Genomic DNA, 26,026 nt, shown 5'->3' on the forward strand with positions numbered 1-26,026 from the left:
GTTTACCCTCACTCATTCTCATCTTATTGTTTTCTACTTATGGTTCTAGCTTTCTGACACTTTTCAATCTTGAGTCTGTTATCCAGTTTATTATTTCTTCCAGCTGTGTGTCAAAAGCAGCTTTTATAAGTGAAATGTCTTTGTAATTATAGGAGCCATTTTAGTAATCTCTTTAGTATTCTGTGTGCCTGTGGTTGGAACTTAATAAGTCATAATTGATAAAAAGAGATTTTTGTACAGGGCAGGGAAAGGAAAACTCATATAAAATCTCTTCCGAAAAGAAAAAACACCTTCAATGTAATTACTCAGTTATTTCCTTTAGACATAAGTATCCAAAGATTACCGTAGAATTGTTGTGGTTCTCATATTTTAATATTTTTATAAATAATATATTTTATGGTAAATAAAGTCGTTAACTATTTCCTTTTACATCTGGATCCATTCTCAGTATTTTAAAAATCATTACCTTGTAATTCTGGTTTTCTGAAATTACCCTACTGTCACTGAGTCTCACAAATTTTTCTATAGGAGGCCTAAAGAGAGGAAATCTAGTGTGATGACTATGACACTTATTTTGTGACTGTATATTACACAGCAAGGAAAGGTTTTTACTTAGGTGTGTGTCAAAAAATTTTTAAAAATAACACAGCTTTCTAAAGAAATGTTTATTATTCTAACCATGAGATTGAGAAAACATCAATTTCCTGTACTAAATAATATAATTATTATATTTTAATTTTTAAAAAAGATTTTATTTATTTATTTGACAGAGAGAGCCAAAGAGCAGAAGCAGGGGGAACAGCAGAGGGAGATGCATAGCAGGGAGCCTGACGTGGAACTCGATCCCAGAACCCTGGGATCGTGACCAGAGCTGAAGGCAGACGCTTAACCATCTGAGCCACCCAGGCACCCCTAATTATTGTATTTTTATTTAGAGTATTTTATGGGGGTGCTGATGAAGATTTTGTGGTGGGATACTAAAGTCCTCCAAGCCACCCACAGTTGCATTCACTATCTGGGTAATACAAAAGCAATCCTAGACCGCCACTTAGCATTCATTTGCCTTCATGGTCTTACCATACTCTTTTATAGCTCATTATGGGCAATAATTTTATTTGCTCAGAATAAGTTTATTATCTCTAAGCAGTAACTCTGGTGAAATGAAAGAAATGTATAATGTCACAGATAATAGTAATGATAATGATAATAATAAAGATAACATCGGGGCACCAGGTTGTCTCAGTGGGTTAAAGCCTCTGCCTTCGTCTCAGGTCATGATCCCAGGGTCCGGGGATCAAGCCCCGCATCGGGCTCTCCGCTCAGCAGGGAGCCTGCTTCCTCCTCTCTCTGTCTGCCTCTCTGCCTACTTGTGATCTCTGTCTTTCAAATAAATAAATAGAATCTTAAAAAAAAAAAAAAAACGATAACATCAACAGTTAGTACTGGTTTTGCAGAAAGTAATAAAAGGTTTTTGACAATGTTATTATAGTAACAATGTGATATAGTATAAACTTTACAGAATTCATTTTATTAACAAAATTTATTTTAATAGCTTTAATCATTTGTTTTAATTCTTTACTTATGGAATTAATAAAGTCCAGAAAGGGCTAGTTAAAACCTTTGGTTGAATTTTAGGGCATCTCATGATGGAAACTGTAGAATAGTAGTTGTATTCATAGAGATTCAGGAAGATACTGGGTTGTAGTCCATCATCCATAATCAAGAGCCCACTACTACTCTCTTCTACATTTTTTTTTTTTTTTTTAAGTTTATCCATTTGACAGGTCACAAGCAGGCAGAGAGGCAGGCTGAGAGAGAGGGGGAAGCAGGGTCCCTGCTGAGCAGAGAGCCTAATGCAGGGCTCGATCCTAGTACCCTGGGATCATGACCTGAGCCGAAGGCAGAGGCTTTAACCCACTGAGCCACCCAGGCTCCCCATACTCTCTTCTACTTTTTAAAATAGTTTTTGATCTTTTACATATTCACATTTTTTTCAATTTTGTGAATTTTTGTGCTTAAAATGAAAGAAAATTAAACATAATTTTTAATGTGGGAATTGGAGCTCTCATAGACACCATTAGTCAGAAGTATATAAAGTCATCCTGGAAACACTTGCTTTTTCTTTTCTTTTCTTTTCTTTTTTTTAAGATCCATTTATTTATTTATTTGAGAGAGAGAGAGAGAAAGAGAACAGGTGAGAACAAAAGCATGGGGGAGGAGCAGAGGTAAAGGGAGAAGGAGAGAAGCAGACTCCCTGCTAAACTTGGAGCCTGACCTGGGCCTCAGTCTCAGGACCCTGAGATCATAACTTGAGCCAAAATCAAGAGTTGGACAGTAAACCAACTGAGTCACCTAGACGCTCCCTGGAAACACTTGCTTTGATGAAGCAACTGGGTTGATCTAATTTCTTTTAAACCTTAGTCTGTGGATTTCACTGCCATTATCTTTGCTAACATCTAAGTTGATTAATGCAATGATCTCTCTGAATGTATAATATAGTATTTACCTACTGAATATGAAGTATAAAATTGTGCTTTTTCAGACATTATGAACAACATTGTTATCAATCAGTATTTTGTAAGTAATATTCAACATAATATAGTTATGGTTTGAAGTGTTAAATTTTTGAATTGTTGAAGTCTTCCTTATTCATTTATCTGAAATTTAAACATCTATTTCTGAAAAGGATTTGACATCTCAATTTGAAGTTATCTCTCCATGATAACTGAATGTCATTACACATCAGCTGTAATTTACTGAAATTTGCATTATCCATAGAGGTTACTTTGTTCTGAAATTAATTTCTGTCCCTAAAGTGGCCACTGGTCTTATGTTTGCAGAATACATTTCATAAATTACTTTCTTGACATCCTTTTTTGTGGTTAAGAATTAAATTTAGCTTTCTGATTTTCTCCTACTTATGATCTTTGAAGATAAATGCAAGAGTTTATTTTGACCATTAAATCACTTGGTCAGATCTTCCTAGAATGGTATAATTTGAATCATCTTTCTTATTTTCCTAAATATTCAAGTAGTCACATGTTCTGGAGTCTAAAGCTGATTTCTCTAAACTGTTAAAAGGTATAAAAAGCTGGTATTACTGAAAAGAACAAAAATGCCTGTGTAGCAATGGATGAGTAAATTATGAAACATCAAGGGTTAAAAATTCCCAATGAATAATGGAGTTTCTTTTTTAAATTTTTTAATATTTTATAAACATATAATGTATTATTAGCCCCAGGGGTACAGGTCTGTGAATTGCCAGGTTTACACAGTTCACAGCACTCACCATAGCACATACCCTCCCCAATGTCCATAACCCCACCACCCTCTCCCCCCTGGTCCCCGTCAGTTTGTTTTGGGAAATTAAGAGTCTCTTTTTTGGTTTGTCTCCCTCCCGATCCCATCTTGTTTCATTTATTCTTTTCCTACACCCCAATAATGGAGTTTTTAAGGGAAATTTTGTATCTTGATTATCATAGAATAGTTTTATGTCTGGACGAAAAAAATAAATTTAAAAACTGTATATGTTCTTCTGTATTCCTTTTACTAGATGAAACAAACCTTAATTAGATCCCAGTTTGCTTGTACTTATAAAGATGACTGCACAATAAACAAGGATAAATGGAATGATGTTAATTCAGCATCCAAGCCTTTGTATGTACTTCCCATGGAAAATGACCTTTCTGGTAATTGAACTTATTTGAGTAATTAAATAACTATTTAATTCTAGTGTATTAATTTTTTTTTAAGATTTTATGTATTTATTTGAGAGAGAGAGAGAGAGAAAGAACACGCTCAAGAGAGAGAGCATAAGCAGGCAGAAGGACAGAGGGAGAAATTGACTCCCCAACTAAGCAGAGTGCCAATATGTTGGGCTTGATCCCAGGGCCCTGGGAACATGACCTGAGCAGAAGGAAGATGTTTAATCAACTGAACCACCCAGGCACCCCAAATTGGTTTTTATCTTAAGTAAAACAAAATTTTGTTTTGAAAAATATGAAATGTGAAATGTAAAGGTTTATATTTTTAAGATGGGTTTATTTAAAAAGTTAAACCTAGGTACAAATCTAGGAGGAATAGGACACAGATTAACTAAATATATTTAAGAAATAACATGTAGCATTTAAAGATTAAGTGCATGCATTCAAGGAAAGCAAATATTTGTTGTTTGGTGGGATAAAAATATGATATGGTAAATGGAAAGTAAGGTGCTAATAATGTAGCTGTATTTGTTAATCATGTGACTTACACGTGATTGCAAATCAAATTTTTGAATATTCTTTAGTGATTTTTAAAGTTTATTGTAATTTTCACATGTAATTCTAAATATTATGTAATTTCTTTCCTTTTTTCATCTTGCATAACAGAAGGTGTAAATTCATCTGTTGGAAGGCCAGCAATTGGAACAAGTTCTGGAAATGTTCGTCTGGATAGAAGTAAAATTGAAAAAGTGGCAAGAAAATCAAGTAGTCAGACAGGAAATAAAAGCTCAAAAAGGAAACAGGTGGATTTAGATGATAAAAATAATCTCTGTGATAGTGGAAATGAACCACCTCAACATAAAAATATTAAGATATGTGAGACATCAAACAATTTCCAGAATAAACCATGTGGCAAAGTAGCCAGAGTAGCAAAAAACAAGTGTACAGCCAAGGACAAATTGATTACTGGCCAGACAAAGTTAACTCAATTTTTTAGACTATGAATTTGGTTTTTATGTGCTTTAGATTTCTGTGTATATTTAACTATTTGCCAAAGGCATCTACTTAATTTTTAAGAGAGCAAGGTATAAGTTATGATTCTTTATTATGTTGGTCTGAAATGTATATAAGGTAAGTTAAGCATTTAAAAAATACTAGTAAATCATTATGCAGAATATTCACAAAGTTTAATGCACAGATAAATCATATCATTTAGGCTACAGATATATGTTAGCAGCTGCTTTCTTTTGAAACAAGCATTTAAAGTAACACAAGTCATAGTAATGTTAAGGGCTTTTTCCCCGACAGACAATTAAATGATTTTGTTTTCTTCGGAAAAGATGATGTTGTCCAACAGGTTTCAGACTTGCCAACAAGGTCGGTAAACTCTTCCGAGCATGCATCTGAGCACTGGAGGGAAAAAAAGTTTAAATTGTTTAAAGCACTATTATAATCACACAAAATTTATTAGAAATAAGAAAACGGATCTAATAGCTAATTCTGAATAAATCAGAATTATAATAACCCTTAAATGACTTTTAATCCCACATCTTTGGCAGGGGTCACTTAATTGAACCATGGTCTTACTTGATTTTGTTAAAATCAGATCCAACTCCAGTTAAACACCGAGTTTCTATTTTCATGATATTAAGATATAAGAATTGAATTTTTAAAAAGACTACTCACTGTCAAAATCTCTCCTTCCTATAGGAAATTTAGCTGAGTTTTCTTCATCCCCAATTTCTCTCTTTTCTTGTGTTGATTCAATATTCTGAACTCCATTTTCAGCTGGAAAAGCTACAGATCCTTTTAGTGCAAGATAAGGTTTTATAGCCAGATTCAGTGGCAGACCATGATTTAAGAAATTATGTTTGGAGTCTGTGTTCTGTAAAGAAAAGGTTGATTTGTGTTTTAGCTGTCTTACTGGTAATAGGACTATAATATATTTGTATAATATTCTCATTGATCAATTCAGAGATGCTCTGTACAGTATTGACTCTTTAAAAATACATTAGATAAAAATTTTGGGGCAAAAACTTTTGGATAAGAGTGTTGTGCAGAGAACAACAACAACCTGGTGTGTATGAAATTTCATCAGTTTTCCTAAAGCTTAGTGTGATGGTTTATATATACTTCTATTTATAAAAGTATCAATTTTACTTTGATTGTAAAAATCATTCAGATTTCCATTGAAGAAAGGATAAGTCACATTGCCACTTACCTTTGAATTTTTGTTTTCCTCATCATTCATGAAACTGCTCTCATCATTTTTATATTGTTCCAGAGAAGGAGCAGCAACTGATTTTTGTGGAGTATCTTCCTTCTGAAAGGCTTTCCCCAGCCTGAATGTATTAAATACCATGTCATCTTCTAAATTTCTTATGGATTTGGATGCTGAAAGTAAAATGCCTTGAGAAAACAGAGAAAAAGTTAGGATTAATAGGTAGGAAGAGAGACTCATTTTTGCCATTCTTAGTGTGATGTTTGCATAGAGTCAAATAAGACTATGGAAAATGAAGAAAAATTTCTCAGTCAACCTACTTTGTAGGTGATTCCTACCTTTATATATTTTCCAGCTTGAATAAAACACTTCAAAGCAAAGACGTAGATGTTCATTATTTTAGAAATGACTCATCGGAGAGAGGCTGACTTCTTGTATAGCTGCTAATACCTACATTGTTTTGGTTTTAATGGCTTATTATTTTGAGTGTGAATTTTCTTAGAATCTGATTAATATCCTTGGCAGAACGATTTCTGTTGAGTAGATTATAGTCTCTTGAAAATGGATTGTTATTAAGGAAGACCATAGGACACCAGGCTCTCCCTATTCTTATTGTTTTCTTTTGTATATTTTCTGATTAAGTATGATATTAAAACTAAATTTATTTGAAGTTTATAAGGATAAAAGTATTATTTATTTTAATCCTGATTAAATTGAAATAATCTTCAAAAAGGACTTTCTTTTATAAATGCTCAGTTTAGTCTTTAGTGATTAAAGTATATATGCCTATCAGTGCAAACAAAAAGTTATTCATGATATATCAAAAATTGATCTGTCAGGTGTGTTTTATCTCTGCATTTACAAAAGGATATTGTTGACATTTATTAATAAATTTAATAATTAATGAAGTCCATGAAGAGAATATTTATGTGTTCCATAAATATCAATTTTGGATAAATATGTTGTATGACGCTTAATTAAGTATTTCATAATAATTTCTTATTTTGACCTCACCAAGTAAGATAATACATTCTTGTGTTTATCTTCTGGTACGTATGTGTAAAAATTTTTCTAGAGTATATTCCCAGGTATGGAATTTCTGAGTCATGAAATATACATCTTCAGCTTTACTGATGCTAAAATGCTTACAGAATAATAGTAGCCAATTTAAGCTCCAGTGAGCCAGGTTTGACAGTCCCCATTCCTCCATGTCCTAACCAATACTTGGATATCTTATTGACCTTTTAATTTGTATTTCTCTGATTCCCAAAGAAGTTGAGTGTTTTTTCATGTGCTCATAAGCCATTTATCATTTCTCTTATATAAAATCCTCTTTAAAAAACATCTTTTCTTTAAAAAAAAAAAAAAAAAAAGGTGGGATGCCTGCGTGGCTCAGTTGATTGAACCACTGCCTTTAGCTCCAGTCATGATCCCGGGGTCCTGAGATCAAGTCTCAAATCAGGCTTCTTGCTCAGCGGGGAGCCTCCTTCTCTGCCTCTGCCTGCTTGTGCTCTCTCTCTTTCTCTCTTTCTCTGACAAATAAATAAGTAAATAAGTAAGTAAATAAATAAAATCTTTTTAAAAAATAAAAATAAATAAAAAAATCTTTGTCCATTTTTCTTTTGGATTGTTTTTCATATTGATTTATGGGAGTTCTTTATATATCTTCGATATTGTTCTTTGTTATATGTGTTTTAAATATTTTTTCTCACTTTGTGACTTGTCTTCTCAACCCCTTTATGGTGTGTTTTGGCGGACCAAACTGCTAAATTTTAAATTTTAAATTTTTTTCTCTTTAACATGTTATCATTTAGAAATTTTTCCCAACCATGAAATCATCAACATCTATACATCTTGAAGTTTAAATGTTTTGATGTTTACACTTAAATTCTTAATTCGTCTGAAATTTCATGTATGATGTAGGATAGAGATACAATTTTATATTTTCCAAATGTCCTTACAACGTTTCTTGGATAATTTGTCCTGATCTCACTAATCTGTTCTGACTTCTCTGCAGTATATCAACTTTCTGTATACATGTGAGTCTCTTTTTAAACTCTTATTTGACTGCAAATCTTCAGTCTTAATTGTTGTAATTTTAGAATAATTTTTGATAACTGGTTGGTCAGGTTTTCCAATCCCCTATTCACCTACCAGTTTTTCTTCTACAGCAGTTTCTTGACCATTCTTTTCCATTTTTTTTTTTTTTTAATAAATCTTAACATCAGCTTTTCAAGTTCTGTAAAAACTTCGGTGGGATTTTGAAGGGAGTAGTATAGATTCTATAGATTAATTTTGGAAGGCAGTTGACACTCTTTTTTTTTGCAATTGACACTTAAGATAATTCATTTTCTCACCCATGAACATGGTACTTTTCCATATTTATATAGATTTTTAAAATCTTTTAATAACATTTACTATTTTCTTCATAAAATTCTTACATATGTTTTGTTTAAACAATTATAGTTATTTATAATTCAATTATTTTAGTTATTATAAATGGTATCTTTTAAAAATTTACTTTTTCTAATGTTATTGCTGGTCATACATGTGCAATTGGCTTTTGTGTAGTGCTCTTATGCATAAAATACTTTCTAAATCTTTTTAATTCCAAATAGTTTATACATGTATTAATCCTTTGGGGTTTTCCATAAAGACAATTGATATAAATAATAAAATAATAGCACTTTATTTCCTTCTTCCAAGTCTTTCTATATTCGTGTGTGTGTGTGTGTGTGTGTCTATGTCTATGTGAGCATACACGCTGATATTGACCAAACCTCCAGTAAATGTTGGAAATGGAGATAACAGATATCTTTGCAAGTATCACTGATTTTATAGAGTGCTTTTAATGTTTTTAAATTAAAATTGAGCATGATGTTTAATCTTGGTTTTTCATAGATATTCTTTATAACTTGCAGGATGTTCTCTTCTATTTCTGACTTACTAATAGTTTTTGATCATTAATTGTTATTGAATTCATCAAATACTTTTTCTACATCTATTGAGATGACCATATCATTTTTCTCCTTCAGTCTTTAGTAAATAAATGAACAGATTTTTCTCATGTTAAATCAGCCATGTATTTGTGAAACATTTTAAAAATATAGTTGGGTTCAATGTGGTAATATTTGACTTAGTACATTTTGTGTTTATTATCTTGACTGAGATTGATATGTACTTTCCCTTCCTTATATTGCCTTTGTTTGGTTTGGCATTAAAGTTGTATTAGCTTCATAAAATGAACTGGGGAGTAAGTTTTTTCCTTTTCTTTTCTCTCCTGTAAAACTATTTGAGTGTGGTGTTTTCTTGGTGGGATTTTTGTTTTGTTTTGTTTTGTTTTAAATGATTAATTCACTTTCTTCAGTAACTGTAGAAACATTCAGTTTCTCTCTTTTTCTGTTTAGTTTGTTTCAGGAATTTAATTTATTATAGAATTTGTCCATTTCACTTAAGCTTTCAAATTTGCTAACAAAAAGTTATTAATAGTATTTTCTTCTAAATTTCTTAAACCTTGCTCCATCTGTAGTTGCATTTCGTTTTAGTTATGTTTATTTATAGTCTTGTGGTCTCTGCTGTCACTCTCTTACCCATCTTTTTTGATCAAGCTTGTTAGAGATTTATCAATTTGGTTAGCCTTTTCAAAAAAATTTTAGTTTTGTTGCTCTTCTCTATTTTTCTATTTCATTAATTTCTGCTATTATTTGGGGAAGGCTTATTTTTTAATTTTATAACTTCTTAAATTAAAAGAAAAAAACATACTTAAAAATAAGCACTTAAGACTATATGCTTTCCATTATGTATCATTTTTGCTAATTCCCACAATTTTGATAAATAGAATGTTCAATGTTTAATTCTAAGTTTTTATTGTTTTTATTATTATTTCTTCTTTATCTCCTCAATTACTTAGATATTTTTAATATTCCAAACACATGGGAATTTAATTTTGGGGGAGAGGGTACCAAGTTCCAACAAAATTGTTGTCAGAAATTTTGGTCTATAAATTATAGAGTATTTGAAATCTTAGATTAAATAATACATAATTATGATTTTTAGCTGTTTTTGACATACAAATACCAATTTCATATAGTTCAACATATAGAAACTTGCCTTAGACTATAATATCTTCATTTTACATTAAAGTTTTATTTATTCTTGAAAAGAATATATGTTTACATTATTGTTGTGTCCCTAAAATGAAACATAATAATATGTTGTTCACAGACCTGTACCCCTGGGGATAAAAATATATGTTTATAAAAAATAAAATTTTAAAAAAATAATATGTTGTTTAAATCTTGTATGCTTTGTGTGTTTTTTGTCTACATGGACTGTCAATTACTGAAAGAGATACAAATCTTTCACTGTAATGAACTTACTTAATTCTTATTGTAGCTTGCAATTTTTGGCTTATTTTGAGCTGATGTTATTAGGACACTCAAATTAGATATTGTTTCATCTTCCTCATAAACCAAATCATGTATCATGACCTTCTCCAGCTTTAATAATGTGTCTATTACTATTATTTTTCTTATATCTTTATGTTTTAGATGTGTTTACTGTAAATATCGTGTGGCTGAATTTGGAATGTTTAGTCTGACAGTCTTTGCCTTTTCTTGGAGACTTTAGCCCATTTACATTTATTTTGTTTACCAAATTGTTGAGATTCAGTACTACTATCTTATTTTGTGATGTTTATTTGTTCTAATACATTTTCTTCACCACGCCCTCCCTTTCTTGCCTTCTGGCTAAGTTTAATTTATTTTTTGTTTTTTTAGAGGGTACCCTAGACACTTTATTTATTTTTGTTTATTTATTCTTTTTTTGATATTATTTGAGAGAGAAAGAGCAGAAGTTGGGAAGGGATAAGGGGAGAGGGAGAGGCAGTTGCCCTGCTGAGTGCAGAGCCCAACACTGAGCTTGATCCCAGAGATCATGACAGGAGCTGAAGTAAGATGCTTAGTTGACTGAGCCACCTAGGCACCCCACCTTAAACATTTTAATATCATCTTCAGTTATTTATGTTCAAGTTAGTCAGTATTTTGTCCTCCTCCCAAATAATGTAAACACCTTAGAATCTTTAACTCCAGTTACTGCTATTCTTAACTTAAACATGCTATTACTCTCTAAGATTTAAGTTCTTTCTTGATTTTTTTAATGAAATAAATTAAAAATTATTATGCTGTTCTACACAGTTAACAATTTGTTTAGATTTGCCTACAAGTTTACTTTTTTTTCCTCACCATTTCTTTTTACATTTGAGATCATCCTTTGACAATTTTCTTCTTTCTGAATTACAAGTTTCTGAAATATACTGAGTTAGATGCCAAGTTGGTGAAGGTCTCTTAGTGCTTTATTTTAATTAAATGCATTTTGCTGCTATTCTTGAAAAATAGTGTCATTGACTGTACAGTTATATAGTTGACAGTTATTTTACCTTAGTGTGTTACTATTTCAGTTTCTTCTGATTTTCATTGTTACTGGTAAGATATCAGTTGTTGTTGTTCTTTTTTTTTTTTTTAAGATTTTATTTATTTGACAGATCACAAGAAGGCAGAGAGGCATGCAGAGAGAGAGGAGGAAGCAGGCTCCCTGCTGAGCAGAGATCCCGATGCAGGGCTTGATCCCAGGACCCTGGGATCATGACCTGAGCCAAAGGCAGAGGCTTTAATACACTGAGCCACCCAGGCGCCCCTCAGTTGTTGGTTTTAATCATGATGTCGTTTTAGGTAATTTCTATACTCTATCTGGCTGCTTTTTAAAATTTCTTTGGCTTTGATGTTCTGCAATTGCACATGACGTGTGTGGGTTTGGATTTCTTTTAATTCATCCTGGCTTACATTCTTGAATCTAAGGGTTGAGTGTTTCTTTTGAATTTTGGAAAATTATTAGTGATTATTCTTTTGAATATCGCCTTTCTCCTGTTCTATTTGTCGTTTTGGAATTCCCAGTAGATATACATTGGGCCTGCCTGCTTACTCTGTCCTCTAGATCTTATAACTCTCTTCCCTACGTTTTCTTTTCTTTGTGCATTTTTAAATAATTATTCAGTTATATTCAAGCTTACCAGGGCACTTTTATTTGTATCTAATCTGGTGTTTAACTATGTATTGAGCTTTTTTTAAAAAAAGATTTTTATTTATTTATTTCTATTCATTTACTTATTCTTAAGATTTTACTGCATGTGGCTGTCCAATTTTCCCAGCACCATTTATTGAAAAGGCTGTCTTTTTTCCATTGGACATTCTTTCCTGCTTTGTCGAAGATTAGTTGACCATAGATTTGAGGGTCTATTTCTGGGCTCTCTATTCTGTTCCATTGATCTATGTGTCTGTTTTTGTGCCAGTACCATGCTGTCTTGATGATGACAGCTTTGTAATAGAGCCTGAAGTCCGGAATTGTGATGCCACCAACGTTGGCTTTCTTTTTCAATATCCCTTTGGCTATTCGAGGTCTTTTCTGGTTCCATATAAATTTTAGCATTATTTGTTCCATTTCTTTGAAAAAGATGGATGGTACTTTGATAGGAATTGCATTAAATGTGTAGATTGCTTTAGGTAGCATAGACATTTTCACAATATTTATTCTTCCAATCCAGGAGCATGGAACATTTTTCCATTTCTTTGTGTCTTCCTCAATTTCTTTCATGAGTACTTTATAGTTTTCTGAGTATAGATTCTGTGTCTCTTTGGTTAGGTTTATTCCTAGGTATCTTATGGTTTTGGATGCAATTGTAAATGGGATTGACTCCTTAATATCTCTTTCTTCTGTCTTGCTGTTGGTGTAGAGAAATGCAACTGATTTCTGTGCATTGATTTTATATCCTGACACTTTACTGAATTCCTGTATAAGTTCTAGCAGTTTTGGAGTGGAGTCTTTTGGGTTTTCCACATATAGTATCATATCATCTGCGAAGAGTGATAATTTGACTTCTTTTATTTATTTATTTGACAAAGAGAGAGAAAGCACAAGCCAGGGGTCGGGGGGCTGGGGTGGCAAGCAGAGGGGGAGGGAGAACAGACTCTCCACTGAGCAGGGAGCCTAATGCAGGGCTCAATCCAGGTGCCCACTGGGAACATGACCTGAGCTGAAAGCAGACGCTTAATGAGCCACCCAGTTGGCCCATGTATTGAGCTTTCAATTTAATTTCTTATATATTTTATTTCTAAAAGTTCTATTTAGTTCCTTTTCAGATCTGCCTGGTCAGTTGTTGGTTTCTCTTTTTCAGCATATTTATTTATATATTTTTTTCTCAGTTTTGTTCTATTTATTTTGAGAAGGAATAAAAGCCCTACCTGGACATTAAAATTTATAAGACATTACTAAGAAGATGATTGTACTAGTTATAAAAGTACACATCTTAAATTCTTTAAGTTATGAATTCTAGTTCTTAATTAAGAGTTTGTTTAAATATCATTAATTATTTCACAGAGGCTAGAGAAATAACTAAATTAAAAATTTCTCTGACGAACCATGCCTAAAGAGTTAAATAAGAAACTTTAAAAAATCTCTGGCGTAGAAGAGACACATAAGTCGGTAGCAATATAATGAAATTCTTTTAAAAGGCCCATATTTTCAGAAAAACTCTATATATCTTATATAGGTAGATTAATATAGTTTTTCTCCCAGGCATCATGTTGGGGTAAAAAAAAGGTCTCTTTTTATTGCTTTAAATCTATTAAAACATTTATTTTTAAACATTCATATTTATCTAATTATTCTAGTATCTGCTGTCTTCCCCTGTTTGAGTCTGTAGTTTCTTATTTCTGCTGATCCCTAGCTCATGGTATCTTCTTCATGTGTTTAGTGAATTTTCATTTTTTTGCATATATTCATTGAACTGTGTCCAGAGGAGTTCTTGAAATTCCTATGTTTGCTTCTGCCACTCCCCTGGAGCACAGAAGTCCAGGGCCACTTTACTATTTATGCTTGAGCTTTTTCAGGCCACAGAGTCAGTAGAAATACCAAACTAAGTTAGTATACCTTTGTCATTAGGAATTCTTGGGACAGTATATGCTTTTTCTTCCCACTTCCCCTTCTCAGAGCCTTTGCCAACAAAGGCTTGTTTCCTTCTACCAGCTGGATTTTTTAACAGTTTACTTCCTTATGGGGGTTCCCAGCTTATGTGTGATTTTCTGATCTGAGCTCTCATTTACTTGGGTCCTAAGGTTTGTCTTCTGTCCCAGCATATGTGGGTCATTAAAACCAGGTGCTAGGCCACCAGGAATTCACAGAATCTCTCAGAGTAAATGCTGTCTCTAACCCTTTTTAACTCCTGTGGAATACTGCATTTTTTTTTCTTTTCTGGCTTCCTATGGTGTCCCTTATTTTACCACCAGTGCAGTCATACTTTATAAAAGATGTTTTTGTTGAGCATTTTAAGATATTTTTTACTGAGAGGTGGTTTCTACACGAGTAGTCTGCCATATTGCTGGAATTGGATGTATCAATTCATTCTTCAGTATAAAATTCTCTCTGAAAGGGAATCTGTTTACTATCTCTCTCTCTCTCTCTCTCTCTATATATATATATATATATATTGCATATTAAAGTTTCCTTTTTATTTAACTCTTGTGTTCTAGGTATTTATTTCAAGTTCTTGGACAATACTATTTAATATTCTGATTTCTCTAAATTTTGTTAGAGGTGGAAATAATTGCTGATTCTTTTGGGGACTATTTAAATATTATTAGGGATATGTTTTCTGAGAGTGTATTTTTAATAAAAGACTCCAATATGCTCTGACTTTCCTCTTAGGGCTTCTTAATGTTGTTAGCTGTGCCTTGCTTTGTTTCCCAGGGTTTGAACATGCTTTGGAGATGCTGTTTAATCTATAAAAGTCCTTGTTAATGGTAAACTTTTTTTTCCCTTAGCTGCTGTTTTGGAAATGCAGTAAATATTTATAATTACGTATTTTGTTTTAAATTTCCACTAGATGAATTGGTTTGGCTGATACTCATCCAAAATCGGGACCAAATTCAAACCATTTTAACAGTTTAGAAAAATTAGTTGATGTTTCCCTTTATTTTGCTTAAATTGTCATAGCCTCTGAACAGTATGAGGTTTTCTCCTAACCATTTAATTATGGAGATAGTTTCCAATTTTTTTAAATGATAACTTTAAAAAAATTGGTTACTCTGATGTGCAATGGAGCATAGTAGATTTCTTTTCCATTGATGCTGAAAATTAAGTGTCCCCAAGTGGCAGAAAGGAACTTTGAAGAAGGAAACTTATTGCCAGATGGGCTTGGGTGGTTCAGAAAACCTTGGAAAGGCTAAAGGTTTATATCAGATATGATCTTCATTTTATGAAGAACTACTAATACCATATATTTGAAAACTGCTTTATCGAATTTTTTTTCCCTCCAATTGACAGATCTTTGCCCTGTGATGCTACTAACTGCAATACAAATCAAAGGGATTGGTCATTGTTTTTTTTTACTGAGAACCCTGAGTTTCTTAATGGCCAATTTTATGAATCTAAAAGCCAAGATTATTCACTTATATTACCAAAAGATGTAAGAATGCTTAAATTACTTCCCAAATTTATACAGTGAATAATCCATACACCTCAACCTAGATTCTATTTTTAATATTTTACTACACCTGTTTTATTATCTTTCTGTCCCTCCCTTAATCATCTTAATCTTCTAATGCATTTCAAAATATACGTGTCAATATACTTTTTTTTTTTGCTTTTATAATTTTTTTATTTTTTATAAACATATTCACTAAATACTTCAACATGTTAATAATTAACTAGAATTTAATATTTGCTTACAAATTTTTCTTTTAAGGTAAAAATTTACAAAAAATGTACAGTTCATAAATGTGCATTTAGTGAGTTTTGACAAATCTATACAGCTGCTTAACCTAAACTCCTTTCAAGGTCAAACATTGTCATCACCCCAGAAAGTGATCTTTTACCTCTTCATAGTTAACTGCCTCCACTCCTCACCCCAGACCTCTGCTCTGAGGCAATCTTTTTTCTGATTATTTGTACTGTGAATTATTTTGCCCATTCTGGAGTCTTCCAGTATGCAGTCTTTTGTGTAAGGCTGCTTTTACTCAGCATGTCTGACATCTGTGATGTATGAAGGAGTAGTTCTTTCCATTTTATTACCATTGTTTGAATAAGTCACAGTTGGTTTATCCATTCTCCTTTTGATGGGCTTTTGTGTTGTATCTGCTTTTTTTTTTTTCTGTTATAAATAAGGTTTCTATGAACATTTTTGTTTAAGTCGTTTTGTGGACCTTTTTAAAAATTTTAAAATTTTAAAAATTTTTTAAGATTTAAATTGAATGGAATTGCTAGGTCATAGGGTAGATGTATGTTTGATTTTATAAGAAATTATCAGATTGCGGTGCCTGGGTGGCTCGGGTCATGATCTTAGGGTCCTGTGACCGAGCCCCACATCGGGCTCTCTGCTCAGCAGGGAGCCTGCTTCCCCCTCTCTTTCTGCCTGCCTCTCTGCCTACTTGTGATCTCTTTCTGTCAAATAAATAATAAAATTTAAAAAAAAATTAAAAAAAAGAAATTATCAGATTATTTTTTTAAAGATTTTATTAGATAGAGAGCATGAGTGGGGGTAAAGGGGCAGAGGGAGAGGTATAAGCAGACTCCCTGCTGGGCAGGGAGGACTCTGGAATCATAATCTGAGCCGAAGGCAGATGCTTAAATGACTGAGCCATCCAGGTGTCCCAGAAATTATCAGATTTATTCTTTTTTAATGATTCTACTATATTATACTTTAATCAAGAATTTATTAGAGCTTTGGTTGCTCCACATCCTCACCAATATTTAATGTTGTCAGTCTTCTTATTTCTAGTCATTTGGTAGATGAAGAGTGATATTTCATTGTAGTTTTAATTTGCATTTCCATGTTAATGATGTTGAGCATGTTTGATGTATTTATTAGCTATTCACGTATCTTCTTTTGTGAAGTGTCTTTTTAAATCTTTCCTCTTTTGGGGGGAATGATTTTTTTTTAACTGTTGAGTTGTAAGAAGTTTTTAAATATCCTGAATTCCAATCTTTTCTGTGTGTGTGTGTGTGTATTTATATTTTTTTTCTCCTGACTATTCGTTTTCTTACTTGGGTGTGTAGAGAAACAGAAGTTTTTTTAATTTTGGTAAAGCCTAATTTATGAATTCTTCCTTTTATCATTATTACTTTCTGTGTCCTAATAAATTTTTGCTTACCTTCAAGACTTAAAGATATTCCCCTATACATCTTCCAAAAGTTATATGGTTTTAGTTTTTACACCTAGGTCTATTATAATCCATCACAAGTTAGTTTTTGTGTATGGTGTGAGTATGAGTTAGTGTTTAGTAAGTTCCTGTTTTTATATGGATATACTACTGTTTAGGTACCATTTGTTGAGAAGATTTTCCTTCCCTCATAGTGGTGCTTCGATGCCTTTTTCAAAAACTAAGTGACCAAAAGTACAGACCTATTTTGGGACCCTCTGATTTTTCCTTGACCTAATTATTGACTCTTATTGCAGTACCATATTATCTTTTTTTTTTTTTTTAAGATTTTTTATTTATTTGCCAGAGAGAGAGAGAGAACAAGCGAGTACACACAAGCAGGCAGAGAGGCAGGCAGAGGCAGCGAGAGAAGCAGGTTCCCCGCTGAGCAAGGAGCCCAATGCAGGACTTGATCCCAGGACTCTGGGATCATGACCTGAGCCGAAGGCATTGGCTTAACCCACTGAGCCACCCAGGCGTCCCTGCAGTACCATATTATCTTGATTATTGTAGTTTTATAATATTGAAGTCAAGCATATAAGTGGCTCAACTTGGTTCATTTCAAACCTGCTTTGGATACTTGAATTTGTGTCTCAACAAATTTCACATTTGGAATCGTAGTGCATATTCTTTTATCACTCTGGAGTTAAAACAGAAATCATTAACAGGAAAAAACAGCTAAGACTATCATCATATGTTTAGATATTAAACAATGCAATTTTGAATAATGTATGGTTGGAGAGGGTAATCACAACAGAAATTCAGAGGTATTTAGAACTGAAGATAATGAGAATATGGTATAATATGGGGTTTAGTTACTCAGTGTTTATGGAAAAATATATAGCTTTAAAATGCATATTTTCGGGACGCCTGGGTGGCTCAGTTGGTTAAGCAGCTGCCTTCGGCTCAGGTCATGATACCAGCGTCCTGGGATCGAGTCCCACATCAGGCTCCTTGCTCAGCAGGGAGCCTGCTTCTCCCTCTGCCTCTGCCTGCCATTCTGTCTGCCTGTGCTCACTCCCCCCCCCCCTGATAAATAAATAAAATCTTTAAAAAAAATGCATATTTTCAAAAATAAAAAGGATTGAAAAAATAATGATCTAAGCTTATATCTTAAGGAACTTGTAAAAAAACCAGCAAAGTAAACTCAAAGAAAATACAAGAAAGAGGTTACTATATATAAGAATAGGAATCAATAAAATAGAATGCAACCATAGAATAGAAAAATTTTATGTTGATAGTTTAGTGACTTGTAGCAGAAAGAAAGAGAGCCAAAAAACAAGTTATTAATACCAAGAACATAAAAAGAACATTACTATAGATCTTATAGACATTAACAAAGATAATAATTATATATTATGATCAACTCATTGCCAATAAATGTAGATGAGACAGATCAGGGATTGGCAAACTTTTTCTGTAAAGCGCCAGATAGTAGATAGTTTAAGCTTTGTGGACTGTACAGTCACATCTATACAGCTCTGTCATTGCAGCATAAAAGCACCTATACATAATATTTAATAACGGCATGGCTGTGTCCCAATAAAACTTTATTTACAAATACAGACAGCCTGAGGGAAATAGTCTCATGAGATAAACAAATACAGTAGGAAAAAAAGACATAAGGCTGGCACAAAAAAATAGGAAATCTGAACATTTCTCTATTTCTGTATTTATTAAATAAATTGAATCCATAAATTAAAACCCTTTGTTGCAAAGAAAACTCTAGGCCCAAATGCCCTCACTGATGTATTATTCCAAACAATAATACCAATCTTAACAAAAACACTATCAGGAAACAGAAGAAGAAGAAATAGTTTCTATGGTAGCTTTGTAATGTATCACCTTGCCTGGACTGCATTACATTTTCCAAAATTTCCTTCCCTTTATCTGTATGTCTCTAATTAGAGTTGGCCACAAGAGACATTTTTATATGAGACTTAGAGGACAGAAATGTCAGCATTCATTTTGTAGCTTACACATAATGTTGCTTACCTGTTGGCTTATCTGGTTGGCTTGGGTAACAGTCAGGCCTGCAACAGCTCTACCTTCCCCTGGATCCACTTTCAGTTTTTCTGTCTCCTGGGACATGTGTGTATGTTTGTGTATAGTTCTGTGATAAAGGACACTAGCCCTCCTTACAGGACATGTTTGACGCAAAAAGATCAGATGAGAGTTTCGGTCTGTTTTCACTGGTTTCAGCTCATGCCCTTTGAGTTTCAGCTTGTCCTGTTCTTCCCTACTTTATGTCCATCTTTCCTTCCCAACTGCCTACCTTTTGGACTCCAACACCAGATGCTACAAACTTATGGAGACTACCTAATTAGCTTCCACAAATGCATGAAATAGAATCCTTGTAGCAAATCATGTGTGTGTGCGTGTGTATGTGTGTGTTTAGTTCTGTTTGTCTGAATCCTGCTAATTTCCCAACACTTATTTTGAGTCTAGCATAAACTAGGCACCAAACCTGACAAGGATATTATAAGAAGTGAAAATAACAGGCCAGGCTTTCTTGTAAACATAGATGTAAAAATTCTAAACGAAGTATTTTCAAGTAGAAACCAGTTATATGGAAAGGATCATAATTAATGTCCAGGTGAGGTTTAATTCAGAAATGTAGAGTTAGCTTTAAAAAAAATCAGATTTAACCATATTAATTGAATAAAGGAGTAAGAACATGATCTCAATAAATGCAGAAAAGCACAAATGATACTGGGTAAGATAAGAACTGAGAGTTCATCTTTGATTTGGTCATATGGTAGTCACTGGTGACCTTGATGAAGTTTCAATGATGTTAGTGGAGACTAAACACCTATAGGAGAGGATTTAAGAATGAACAGGAAGAGAACAGTAGAGATGTTAAGTATAAAAAACCTATATGAACAATTTATGCTGAGGAATACAGAAAAATTGCACTGTGGACAGGAGAGGGTGTGACACCAAGGGAATAATTCTCTTGAAAGATGGAAGATATCACAGCATGATGATAACAAAGAAAGAAATAGCATTGCTGAATTTCTGGGACTCACATAACAGAAGATTTTATGTGTTATTGACATTCATCCCCCTTCCCAACTCTTACATATGTGTGATGGTTAAAATATCAGTGAAGTGGGGGACACCTGGGTGGCTCAGTTGGTTAAGCAGCTGCCTTCGGCTCAGGTCATGATCCCAGCGTCCTGGGATCGAGTCCCACTTCGGGCTCCTTGCTCAGCAGGGAGCCTGCTTCTCCCTCTCCCTCTGCCTGCCACTCTGTGCTCTCTCGGTCTCTCTCCCTCTCTCTCTCTCTGACAAATAAAATCTTTAAAAAAATATATCAGTGGAGAAGGTTATAAGGGTGTTTATTACCCAGAAAGCATAGTATAAACAGGAGGGAGAGAGAAGGAAGCACAGAGCTAATTGGAGATGACAGTGTGGGGGAGATGGATGACTGGAGGGCTCACATTCTAATAGTGAACAAGAACAGCAAGATATTCGGCAAGGTGGATTTGGCTGGCAAAAGAAGCAGTCTCTCCACTTCTTAGAAGGGGGTGGTGTTTCTGTCTGTGTATGGTGTTTATGTGGTACGCAGGGAAGGGTAGATCCTGATAGGCATTTAGGCCACTGAAGATTCAGCAGTGAAATTAGGATGTTACATGACTGAGAGTTTGAATTTCGTTGATGAATTGACTCCAGTCTTTCTGGGAAGAATCAGCTTCAGTCTGTCTTCAATTTGAGGGCATAGTATAGATTCAAGTCTCCCAGCATGCAGGCTCAGGCTCATAGTGTGGGCTTAGAGATTCTTCATGTATATGGGGCCCAGCTGAGGGTTGTGGAAGCTATAAAACTTTTCAGTTGTGCTCATACAATGGGGATGGGTAGGGAATCTTGTCACCAGACTCAGTTTAGTGGGATTGTGGGATGGTCAAAGATATGCAGAGAGTTGGTGATGTTCTACTGGAATTAGTCCAGTGAATATGAGACCAAGAGAGTAGAAACATTGTTATCCTCAAGCTTTGTTCCATGCTCATTTTTTTTTTTTGCTCCAGTTGCTAACTGATTTAAATATTTATATTGTTGTAATTGATTAAATATTTATATTGTTACAATATGTATTTGAATTAGGGGCCTGCTTTGCATGAGGTTTCCTTTTTTTTACTTAATTGTATAAAGATTTGAATTCTTATATACCTATGAACACTAGTGGACTGGCTGTTCCCTGAGTCTCTTTACTGGATGAGAGGTTGCTATTAGTATCATATAAGCAGAATTAATAATTAAAGAGCCAGATGAAGAGTCAGTTCTAGTGATCCATATATTACCAGTTTTTAAAGCTTAAAAAATTCTTGAGAATTGCCTTAAAACCTTAATGTCATGAATCAAGATATAAGTAACCTCAATATTTACATGAACATGCTTGAGATTATGTTTGTGGCCAAATTTTTTAGTTGCCTTGAAAAGAGATTTCTTGGATATTGTTTTGATTCCTAGCAATTTTGGAGTCATCTGATAGCATGCTTCCAAAATAACAATGTGATGATAGCTTTGTTTATGTGGTACTCAGGGAAGGGTAGATCCTGATAAGCATTTGGTAACATTGGGTTACCAAAAAGGATTGTTGTATTGTATACATTGATTCATAATTTCAGGTTTCTTCACCATTATGGTAAATACTACATTGAGACTTCATTGTTGCACATGTTTGGAATCTTCTGTTTGTACTCTCATGGCTGTTTTCTGTCCTCAGACATTCCTGATTATCACATTGTGAACTCTAGACTCTCAAAATATTTTGAAATGGAGTGGTTTCTATTATGTAGGATGCATATGAGATTTGTTTGTTCTACTTTATTTTTTTCTGTTTGTGATAGAGACTGAATCAGATGGGAACGTCTTGATACTGGTGTACATGCCTGTCTTCATTCTGTGTATACAGTGCTCTTTTCTCCCATAATAACTTTGTTCATGTTATTCTCTGCTCTTAAAATTTCCTCATCTTGTCCCTCCACCCATCTAAAACAAATATCTTTCAAGACCCTTCTCTTTGTAGCTTTCTCTGAGTATTATAGTCAAAACTTTTTTTTTTGAACTCCTACAACATTTGTAATACATTATTATCCTATTTAAAAAACAATTGCTTCTTACATTCATTAGTTTATCAAGGCCCTATATATTGCAGAAGCTTGCCTTGATGGCTTCAGTTGTTCATTGTTCTCTGTATCCCTACCATGTACCTGTGTATTCCCACTGAGGGCAGGGTGACCTGCCCACTCCTTGACTTTGACCTCAGCCAAGTGACTAGCTTTAACTAAAGAAAAGTTATCAGATATTACATAGGCAGTGGCTTGAACTCATCTTGCACACTGGATATTCTCTGTTGAACCTCCGCCATCATCATGAGAACATTCCCCTACAAGCTTGCTGGAGAGAGTGCCACATGGAGCAGAGCCCCATTTGCTACAGCTGAGGCCTTCCTCAATCAGTAGATACCAATTCAAACATTAGACATTAAACCAAGTCCGGTTGAGGTCAGTAGAGCTGCCTAGCAGACTCTCAGCTGATTCTAGAAGCATAAGCTATAGACATGAACTTTTGTGTGTGTTTGTTACACAGCTTTTTTGTAGCAGTAGATAATTGATACAAATGGCCTACATGTCTTACATTGCAGTTTCTTCCCGTTTTTCATCCACTCCAGCCATATTGGCCTTCTGATATGCCAAATATCTTTGGTTCTAGATCTTTGCCCTACTCTGTTCCCTCTGTCAGGAGCATCTTCCTCCTGTTATTTGTATGGGCGTTTGTCCCTCATCATCATGAAGCTCCGCTCAAACCACATGATTTCTGAGAATGCTTTTTTGACTCCACTGCCTAAAGGAGTCCTCTCCCCAGTCATTCCCTATTCCATCTCATTGTTTTATATTCTTCACTGTGCTTATTATTTTCTAAAATTACCTCATGTTCAGGAGTGTAGGGACTTTGTTTTGTTTACATTTTTATTCCTGGTATTACAAACAGAATGTGGGGATAGCTAGGTGCTCAGTCCTTTGAGCGTCAGACTCTTGGTTTCAGTTCAGGTCACAGTCTCATGAGTTGTGAGACTGAGCCCCACACTGGGCTCTGTGCTCAGCAGGGAGTCTGCTTGAAGATTCTTCCCCTCTGCCCCTCCCCCTACTCGTGCATGTGCTCAATCTCTCTTTCTCTCCCTTCCTCTCAAATAAATACATCTTTTAGAAAACCCCAGAATCTGGCATATGGTATGTCATCATACCATATTACTTTCACTAAATAAAAGATAATGTGTGAATTTGTTAAGATAACAGTACAAAGTATGATAGCTATGTTCTTTGGGCTGCTGTAACAAATTGCCATAAACTTGGTGGCTTGAAACTACAAAAATTTATTTCTCACAGTTCTGGGGGCCAGATGTCTGAAATCAAACTATAGGCAGGGCCACACTCCCTCCAGAAGCTCTACAGGAGATCTTTTATTGCCTCTTCCAGTTTCTGGTGGTTGTTGGCATTGTGGCTGGCTATAGCTCTCTCTGCTCTGTCTTCATAAGGTTTTCTACATTGTATCTTACTCTGTGTATCTGTCTGTAATATCCTTCTGTCCTTACCTGTAAGGATTCATGTGATGACATTTAGGTCCCACCAGAATAATATAGGAATCTCTCTTTATCTCGAGATCTTTAATTTAGTCCCATCTGTAGAGACCCTTTTTTCCAAATAAGGTATTGTATACACATGACCATGTTACTTAACCTCTCTGTGCTATTTCATCTCCTCCCAAAATTCAGTTATATAATTAACTGAATAAAAAAAAAATTGTTGCTCTTTGAGGAAGACGCGGTCGCAGGTTCGGCGGTGCTTTGGTGGCCCCGCTTCTGCTCCTGACTCACCGCTGTTCGCTCTCACCGAGGAACAAGTCGGTCAGGAAGCCGCGCCGCAGCCATGGCTTTTAAAGACACCGGGAAGACACCCGTGGAACCGGAGGTGGCGATTCACCGAATTAGAATAACTCTCACCAGCCGCAACGTAAAATCTTTGGAAAAGGTATGTGCTGATTTGATCAGGGGCGCCAAGGAAAAGAATCTGAAAGTGAAAGGACCAGTTCGGATGCCTACCAAGACTCTGAGAATCACTACAAGAAAAACTCCTTGTGGTGAAGGCTCTAAGATTTGGGATCGGTTTCAAATGAGGATCCACAAGCGGCTCATTGATTTGCACAGTCCTGAGATTGTTAAGCAGATTACATCCATCAGTATTGAGCCAGGAGTTGAGGTTGAAGTCACCATTGCAGATGCTTAAATCAACCTTTTTAATAAATTGATAATCTGTTAAAAGAAAAAAATTGTTTGTGAAATTGAGAAGTACTTGCTACCTGCTTCTAGTCATTAGAATGTAAGCTAACTGAGGGCAGGGGATTTTATCTGTTTTGTTCCATTTCGCTCCCGGCCCCCACCAACACTCTTCTTTTCAATATAGCATCCAGAGCAGATCTTTGAAAATGCAAGTCAAATCACTTTTCAATTCAAAAACCTCCAAAAATTTCTCATTGTTCTTAGAAGCACATTTCAGGTTGCATAGTGGTGTCCAAACCTCTCCTTGATCTGGGGGCCTCTGTGACTTTCTGATCTCTTCTACACTCCTATACTTCCTCTCTTGGCTCAAAGCACATTGCCCTATTTGAGGTCTCTTGGATTTGCTGTTTCCATGGTTGAAACTCTCTTTGCAGTTATCTGCTGGCGTGTGTCTTTACCTCCAAGTTGTATCTCAGATTTAATCTTTTCTTTTCTTTTTTTTTTTTTTTAAGATTTTATTTATTTATTTGATAGAGATCACAAGTAGGCAGAGAGGCAGGCAGAGAGAGGGAGAAGCAGACTCCCCACTGAGCAGAGAGCCCGACGCGGGGCTCGATCCCAGGACCCTGGGACCATGACCCGAGTCCAAGGCAGAGGCCTTAACCCACTGAGCCACCCAGGCTCCCCAGATTTAATCTTTTCAATAAGGTCTTCCCTAGCCAGCCCTTTCCTTTTATGCTCTGTCCCTCTTCCCCACTTTTTGTTCCCCTTAGAACTTAGTGCCACCCGATATACGATTTTACTTAATTCTTTGTTGACTGGCTGTCTCTATCCACCCACCAAAATGTAGACTCTACGAGAACAGGGATTTTGTCAGTCTGTTCATTGCTATATTCCCAGAGCTTTAAACAGTGTTTGGCACACAGCAAACACTCAATAAATATATATTGAACAGTTCACTGAATGTTCTGCAATGTGACAGTCCAGTTAGCCATCCAGCATTGTTGAGGGTGGGATACGTTCTGCCCATCTAATACTATATGGAGATGTTATTTTTGTGGATTTATTTGTATTCTTAATTCTTGACTTTGTTCTCTTAACTTTGAGTACTGGGTACTTGAAATGCTGGGTTAATTCTCCATGTAGTTAAAAATGGCTAGGCTCTCTTCTACCCTTTCTTTACAACTTTTTGGAGTGGAATTCCCAGGCAAACAACCTGTTAACCTTTCTTAAATTTCCTTTAGTTGTGTATATTTCGGGGGCACTGGTAGGGGAGAAGGAACACATTAATGAAAAAACATAAGTTAGGATTCCCCATTCTCTACTTAAAACTCCAAATCCTAATTAAAATTTTAATAAAAACCAAATGCAGCTATGTAGCTTAAGATGAGTAAAGAGTAATGTAGTTGGACTAGTACATTTCAGGTGCTCAGTTGCCACGTCTGGTTGGTGGCTACCATATTGGATAGTGCAGTTAAAAATCATTTTCATGGGCGCCTGGGTGGCTCAGTGGGTTAAGCCGCTGCCTTCGGCTCAGGTTATGATCTCAGGGTCCTGGGATAGAGTCCCGCAT

At 34.8% G+C, this 26,026-nt stretch overlaps 3 protein-coding genes across 4 annotated transcripts in view; 2 read left to right on the forward strand and 1 right to left on the reverse strand.

The window, feature by feature from the left end:
- Window positions 1–9,171, forward strand: part of PARPBP (PARP1 binding protein) — a 72,988-nt gene extending 63,817 nt beyond the window's left edge. For both annotated transcript variants that reach the window (XM_059186673.1, XM_059186675.1), the window contains 2 exons: window positions 3,554–3,689; window positions 4,371–9,171. In XM_059186673.1, the coding sequence (XP_059042656.1) occupies window positions 3,554–3,689; window positions 4,371–4,708 (474 nt within the window). In that variant the 3' untranslated portion in view covers window positions 4,709–9,171. The remainder of the gene's footprint in view (window positions 1–3,553; window positions 3,690–4,370) is intronic.
- On the reverse strand, window positions 5,383–6,174 carry PMCH (pro-melanin concentrating hormone). Its single transcript, XM_059187536.1, has 2 exons — window positions 5,926–6,174; window positions 5,383–5,589 (listed from the first exon to the last, which is right to left on the reverse strand). Exons 1-2 carry the CDS (start codon window positions 6,172–6,174, stop codon window positions 5,383–5,385), a joined length of 456 nt encoding a protein of 151 aa, XP_059043519.1.
- A 14,822-nt stretch (window positions 9,172–23,993) lies between the features above and the next one.
- On the forward strand, window positions 23,994–24,503 carry LOC131838005 (small ribosomal subunit protein uS10-like). Its single transcript, XM_059183648.1, has one exon. It carries the CDS (start codon window positions 24,104–24,106, stop codon window positions 24,458–24,460), a length of 357 nt encoding a protein of 118 aa, XP_059039631.1. The 5' UTR covers window positions 23,994–24,103; the 3' UTR covers window positions 24,461–24,503.
- The last annotated feature ends 1,523 nt before the right edge of the window (window positions 24,504–26,026 follow it).

The sequence above is a fragment of the Mustela lutreola genome, chromosome 8 (assembly GCF_030435805.1).
Source record: "Mustela lutreola isolate mMusLut2 chromosome 8, mMusLut2.pri, whole genome shotgun sequence".
NCBI lineage: Eukaryota > Metazoa > Chordata > Mammalia > Carnivora > Mustelidae > Mustela > Mustela lutreola.

What these genes read in the sequence shown, in the direction of transcription:
- PMCH (XM_059187536.1), bottom strand. Translation starts at nt 6,174, where the DNA reads ATGGCAAAAATGAGTCTCTCTTCCTACCTATTAATCCTAACTTTTTCT. An exon ending in AGGAAAACAAAAATTCAAAG is followed by an intron (nt 5,590 to 5,925) that starts GTAAGTGGCAAT and finishes TTTTCTTTACAG; the next exon opens with AACACAGACTCCAAACATAA.
- LOC131838005 (XM_059183648.1), top strand. Translation starts at nt 24,104, where the DNA reads ATGGCTTTTAAAGACACCGGGAAGACACCCGTGGAACCGGAGGTGGCG.